The 7,118-nt window shown below is 35.1% G+C and overlaps 1 protein-coding gene across 1 annotated transcript; it reads right to left on the bottom strand.

The window, feature by feature from the left end:
- Nucleotides 1-1,069: 1,069 nt before the first annotated feature.
- On the bottom strand, nt 1,070-7,098 carry eral1 (Era-like 12S mitochondrial rRNA chaperone 1). Its single transcript, XM_087807156.1, has 11 exons — nt 6,915-7,098; nt 6,447-6,596; nt 6,244-6,371; nt 5,664-5,741; nt 5,526-5,572; nt 5,384-5,445; nt 5,202-5,314; nt 4,830-5,117; nt 4,535-4,684; nt 3,025-3,105; nt 1,070-2,080 (listed from the first exon to the last, which is right to left on the bottom strand). The coding sequence occupies exons 1-11, from the start codon at nt 7,009-7,011 to the stop codon at nt 1,946-1,948; spliced, it is 1,329 nt and encodes a 442-aa protein (XP_087663282.1). The 5' UTR covers nt 7,012-7,098; the 3' UTR covers nt 1,070-1,945.
- Nucleotides 7,099-7,118: the final 20 nt, after the last annotated feature.

Here is a 7,118-nt window from a genome sequence, read left to right as displayed (position 1 = left end):
TAATCAATATATATTTCATGCCACTTTAGATTCATTACTACATACGTACCCTTTCCATGTGTTTTAATCATTTATAATGAAGCCACAAAAATCTTCATCCAGTGTATTACTACCTAACATCTGGAGGAAAATGTAGGAGCACTTAACCAGTTTCGTAACAGACCCAGGAGAGAAGCGGCATATCCACGAGACCAAAACATGGACAATGTTTTTTGAAAATCTGACTAATTTAAAAACCCTATCAAAAGGACCATAAGAATTACACAAAAAGACAATGCATGTGGTTTGACACACAGATTCAACTGCTCAAAACTTTCAGTGCTTAGTAAGAGCTTCAACAATGACTATGATGCGGCAACACTTAAGAAACATCCACTGTTCAAATTGTATCGCAACAGCCAAATTATATATCCGTCAGTTTATTTCTGCTGCTGGTGAGATTACTCCCTCATGTCGTCACCTGCACCAACAGCCTTTTTACAAAGTTACTTAACTAACGTCAGAGTAGAGATTGTGACCGAATGTTCAAATATGGTTTGTGTTCAATTACCCTCATCCCACATTTAATATTACAATAAACACATTGTCATGCTTTAACGACCACTCAACTTTTCTCAATCCATATTTGTTATTGTTAAACGGAAAACTATTTTGGAAAGAATTAAATAAAGGTTGTTTATGTCAAACTGCTATATTAACACAATAAAATTGAATTATAAATAATCAATATATATATATATATATATTTAATGTAATTTTACTTGGTTTGTTTTTGATTGTTCAAGCGCTTTGTGGCCCTGGTCTGAGAAAAGCTTTTACAAATAATTATTCATATATATATATATATATATATATATATAGTGAGTATATATATATATATGAGATGGATTTTATTTAATTCCTTAAAATGTCTAAAGCCAATTTCATAACACCAGTATAATGACTATAAACTTGATTATCATTGAACAATCTGTATGAAACACATATGTGAACTTTCAACTTGGGAAAAAAAGCTATAGACGCCCGAAAAAAATGTTGACCTAATTTTCCCGTTGAGGAAAGCTCATCATTTCTTTAAATGTATTTTTTATTTTGGTTTTTCCTGGGTTACATTTCAACGACTTAATCATCGACGTGCTCCTCGTCAATAAAACCGCCACTTAACTCTCACAGGAGTCGTGACTAGCAGTGGACCATCCTTGTGGGTGTGAGGAGGGTGTGACCCGACCGTGGACAGGGGCGAGCAGATAAGAGGCTCCGGCCCAGATACCATCACATTATGCTAATGAACAGGCGACAAGCCCATAAAACAGTCGTGAGGCTGCGTGGACTTGAGAGAAGACAACGGCGAGTACACGGACACGGAGGGTCTGCGGATCCTGAATTAAATGCAGTTCAGCTCCTCGGGTCACAGAAGGCAAGGAGAGGCTGTCGGACACAACATCTTGAGTTCTGGACAGGATATCATCTTATACTGTAAGTTCATTGATGAGACACTACAGTATAGATGATGTACTATCCAGGGTCTCATCCACCCTGCGGCGTGGAGCGACTCGGCGGCAGCAGCAGCGGACGACTGAGAGAAGGGCCGTCAAACCGTTACCATTACTGAGTTTTTAGTAATGGTAAGGGTTCTACGGCTCTCACTCGATATCTTCAGGAACAGGACCAAAGAGAGCGAAAAATGATTCTTTTCTTTCTGAGCTTATTATCATGGTCAGAAACATGTGAAAGATATTCTGTAAATAACTACTGTGTTACTGTGAATGCATACATCAATAAAACATTTGATAAAGCTGGATGTCTCTTGGTATATTATTTTTAACACGTTATCACTTTTATGGTTACATTATTTAGAACAGAAATTGATAATCGGTAACAAAAAAAGGGTAGTTTTTGTTTTCATCCCCCGTATCTTGATGTTCTTGCTCTGACTGGAGTTCACTCAGGCTTCACCAGGCTTCACCAGCATTACCGCGATCTTCATCGTCACTGGTCTCTGAAAAATGTGACTCAGATCGTCACAGGCCTCTGTAGCTATCCGTGACACGATCGCACCCCTGGGGCCGATCACCATTCTCTGGAGAGAGAGCAACAAACACATCAGAGAGGGTCACAAATTCAATATTTCTAACACAGCAAGTAAAACAAAAAGTGAAAAAAAACTTGTACAAAATAACATAATATGTTGCGTTTATTACCTGATAAAAGCTACTTATTTCAGCAACTTGTTTAAAATGGCTATAAATACCTGGTTTAGCTAGAACTAATTCTAGAGATAATAATTGTGACTCAAGCTACAACTCCAGTGAAGAGTTGATACAGTATGTCAGAGGTTCAGTTCTTGACATATGATCATTTTGCACCTTTTAAATACTTTCGTTTGGTCAACAATGGTTATTCTGCAAAGTAAGAAAACACGTTAAAACATGCATGCGAACTTAAGTAACGTTTGAGATCACGTTATTAAAAATGTCAAGAATAACATTAAAAAAAAACATGGTTTAAGACTTTGGAAGAATTATTTGACTCTTTGGGAAAAATTACACTTTTGACAGCAGAGGGAGCCAGAAACAAATATCTTCAATCTAAGGCTGTGCCACCCACTGATTCAATGAAATTCTCTCATATCTGAATGTTTGTTTAATTTCCACAAACACATAAGTGAGACAGAAAATGCTGGTGACAAGAAATAATATTAACATTAGTGCCAAAATTTCTTTCAACGATTCTTGTTCTTTATTTGTCCTGTATTTCTATTGACACAGAATTCAGTTTAATTAATTTTCTTTTTAGATTTTTTATTTACCCAAATTTAGTTTTATCCCCTTTTAACTGTGCACAAACCCCTTGATTCAATGAAGTTAACTTGTTTTCTTCTCGTTTATTCTTATTATGATTATCTTATTTCTTCTCAATGAAACAACCAGACTTTAGTAGTAGGTGTGGCAAATGTCAACACTAAATAAATCCCACACAAACCATAGTTGAGCCTTCCATATAGATCAGTAGTAATTTACTTACTGTGTGGCTTTCCTTCTTTGTCTGAATTTTGACCCAAATTTCCAGCTCGCCCTTATCATTTTCCCTCCAGTAATCCACGGCCTGGCAAAACAGGAGTAGTAAAAAAAACATCATGTTGATGAACAAACAACTTGATAAATGTAATTTCATGACTATAATCTGCAACTTCTTAATTCCCTTCCAATTTTGCGTCTAATAAAACCATGTAGCTTGTCTATATACTTAAGAGTTAAGGGCCTCCAGGGGGCGAGAGCGAGGCAAAAAGACAGGTGGATGATAATCAAAGAATAAGAAGAAATACAGAGACGCTGCAAGATTAGTATCAATAAATCGATGGTAAGTGGTTGGAGACGGCAGCGTAAAGACTGACTAACTCAATGCAAAAATACAACATGAACTTTCAGTGGAAATAAAAACAGAAGGCCACCATTTGAAAATGACTGGTCGGCTAAATATATCTTTTTAATCTAGTTGCATAACTCTTTTACTGCCGTGCACTGCTTTTGATCGAAGTAAAAAATAAATTACAATCTTTCACCTGACACACCTGCTTCTTATAAACTGCACTAATTGTTTTTTCTTTTCAATTTAAGTTAGCATGGCTTGAGTCGAGAAGTAATGAAAATCATCCAATCAAATTGAGTGTAATAGATTTAAAAATAAATATCACTGTATCAAACATGTATTATTCACATGGTGAATCATTTTTTTAAATTTTTTTTAACTTTTTTTTTTCATGTTGTATATTATTTTAAATGATAGTAAAAGTTTCATTTGAATACTTGAAAATAACTGATGTAAAGTATATATTTTTCAGGGTCAAGTTTTGACCATAAATATTGAACAAACTTTCTAATCATTATATGTGTGAGCCCTCCCCATGTACCGAGATCTGATGAGATAAGTACTGTAGGGGTGAACCGAGTGTATGACGGAGGCTATACTGCCCTCTGTTGGGTGGGTGGTTAATCGTATAGCCTTGCACATGCTCTAAAAATTATAGTTACCTAAAGGTCAAATGACACTGTAAAAACATTTAAAATAATTCTAAAACTATTATTTCTTGGTTAAGTTTTGTTCCCATTTTCTTGTACAGACAACATGTCCAGGAATCTTAAATCATTAATACAAATTAGGGACTCAAATTTAGAATCTTTCCCAATGAAATAAAAATATATAAACACAATAATATTCAATTAAAAGAACAAACAAATCATTTGGGCACATGTTTTAGTTTAAACTAGGGGTTCAAAAATAATAAAATACATTGGAAAAAAAAATTAAATACATACTGTAAATAAAAGCAGACCAGAGAAACTTTTCAAGTTAAGTTAAGAACCAATAATATATTTAATTTAAGTACATGATAATATATATATATATATATATATATATATATATATATATACATATATATATATATATATACATATATATATATATATACATTATGTACGTTTAATTGACTTATCAGATCAGAAATCCAATTATCCAAACTCAAAAGACTCACGTAAGTTACAGAATAAGGAACTTCCAGTGGCAGGAACTCAAGCAGCTTCCCCCATATCGTGTTGAAACACACTTGCTGTGGAGTCTGGTCGGTCAGAACCTCACTGTGGTACTCCCAGGGTGCAGGTTTGGCTGCCAACAATAAGTAATTCTAAAAGAATACAAAATAAGATCACAATGATTTCCAAAGTACTGACTCTATTTAACCGTGTGACAACTTAGCAAGGCAGACATTTTTTTAAAAATTTAAATTAAATAGATAAAAAGTTGATAAAAGTGTAACAAGTAAAATTTGCCTTGAGGGTCTGCACGTCTTCCTGGTTCAGTGAAGACAACATGAAGACTTCTTTGAAGTGAGGCCAGCCACTCTGATTCTCCGCATCCAGCGGCTCTTTAGTAAAACCAGAATCGCTCAGACCCGAGTCATCCAGTGAAAGCACCTCCTGCGGCTTCCTTCCTGGTTTGTTTCTGGCCAACGGAGGCTTGATCGCCGGCCGTATTCGCAGTTTCTTGTTGTCCACAAACCCACAAGTCAACTCAGCCGTGATGTCCAACAGTTGGCTCTTAGACTTCACCAGGTCGACCTGAAATGCAGATTAATGGGTGAAGAAAAACTCTTTTTTAACTATTTTATTACTTGTTATGTGCACCAGCCCCTCATGAGATACCTTGTTTAGAACGAGTATTGCTGGGATCTTATTGTTCTGAGTGAGACACTTGAGCAACTCCGAGTGCAGCTTGCTGCGCGTCCATTTTTCAGCTACATCCACTATGGCGACAACTGAGAAAAAAAAGTCAACGTTGTTTTTAACAGCTTTCGATTAGATGACAGAAAAAAAGAGGATCCTACTAAGATCAGCTTCTTTAACCGTGTTCCATGGATCCACAAGCAGCGATTTCTCCAACTGGTGTCTGTCAAGACAAATGTTTGACTAAATAAAATCATAATAATCCTCTCATATTCAAGCATTTAAATGAAAGCTAGACAGAACCTTTTGGCTTTAACATCTGTAGTCAGACCTGGTGTATCCAGTAAAACCTTCACAAAAAATAAAAAAGGAAATTAAAGCAAGGTCATACATAAATTCTTCCCGGAAAAATAACAATCAAAGCAAGTATTAATTCCTTACGATCTGAGTTGCGTTCTCTGTCAGAACCCCAGCAGCTTTAGATCTGGTTGTGTGGGCTTTTTTTGACACAGCAAACACCTTAAAACAATAACGGCCAATTAAACACAGAAAATGTTGAATACAAACAGTAAAACAAAACTTCACAATCAATTAAGTTTAGAAATACTAAGAAATTATCGATTATTTATCTGCAATTTGAACCTCTTAGAGAAAACATATAATGTAATAACACAAATGAATTCAAAGATGTGGCACTAAAGTATTAATCATTTAAAGATAACCTTAAATCTCGCAATTGTGTCAAAGATCATGATTAGTGTGTTTGTTGGTGATGGATATAGAAGAACAGGAAGAGTAAATAATCATACTGTGGTTTTAAAAAATGTACAAATGTAAAAGCCCTGATAGAGCATAACAGAGGACTTGAATTCTTGGCCCACAATAAAGGCTACATATCATGTGTTAAACTACACAGTAAATAGTGAAAAAAGGATCATTTTAAATTAAAAATACTTTGCAAGAGTGCACCCAAAAAAGCTGTCAATTTTAAAACATTAAAAAACATCAATGAATTGGAAACCTGTTTGCCAAGTATCTGGTTGGACAAGGTGGACTTTCCAGCATTTGGAGATCCTATTAAAGCGACTCTCAACAGTTTTGAATGTTCAGGCTGGTCAGGTGTTTTCCCTAACAAAGACAACTGTTCACCTGTAAACAAACAGAAGAGTTAAGGAGCACGATCGTTTCTGATGATACATGGATAGAATGTCAAATTTGTATTACTGGTGTCAGTAGGAAGGATGGACGGCAGATCATTGTTGAGGATTCTGTCCTGAATAACTTTGCTTTTGGACAGTCGGTTTAGTAACGTCTCAGACGAAATGAAGCAGACTGGATAGATGACAAATGAACTTGGACAGCAGAGGGAGTTTTCTGTAAAACAACAACAAAAAAAAGGAAATATTGTAAATATGGCTGATGGAGTTTACGGTGAACTAATAAGTCCATTAATTCACAAAAACATATTTTCTAAATTGCATAAAAATCATAAGTTTATTTAAGGGAACGTATTTATAAAATTAACAAAATAGATGGTTAATATACTGCATTTTAATGGATTACTTTAATAATTAAAATACTTAAACAAAAGTTGACTTTAAATATACAATACATATATCACATATACATAGTATAAATCTACACTGAACATCAACAATTAAATGACAGAAGGAACAGAAAAAAGAATCAGACCTGAAAGTAAACATGATCCAGGGACACGTTTTGACACGACATGACGGGAGGAAATATACGAGTTTCTGAGAAACCGGTTACAAACACGGAACGCCATTAAATGGGAAACACGTCACTGGATTAAATAGATATATGACCTATGCTGGTTTAATTGCTAACATTCACGTTCACGTTCCTCACTGAGCGACACCATGTTTGTTTGAA

Source organism: Callionymus lyra, chromosome 14 (assembly GCF_982586985.1).
Source record: "Callionymus lyra chromosome 14, fCalLyr1.hap1.1, whole genome shotgun sequence".
In the NCBI taxonomy this organism is placed as follows: Eukaryota; Metazoa; Chordata; class Actinopteri; order Syngnathiformes; family Callionymidae; genus Callionymus; species Callionymus lyra.
The sequence above is the reverse complement of the archived record's forward strand: the minus strand, read 5'-3'. Positions and strand labels throughout refer to the sequence as shown.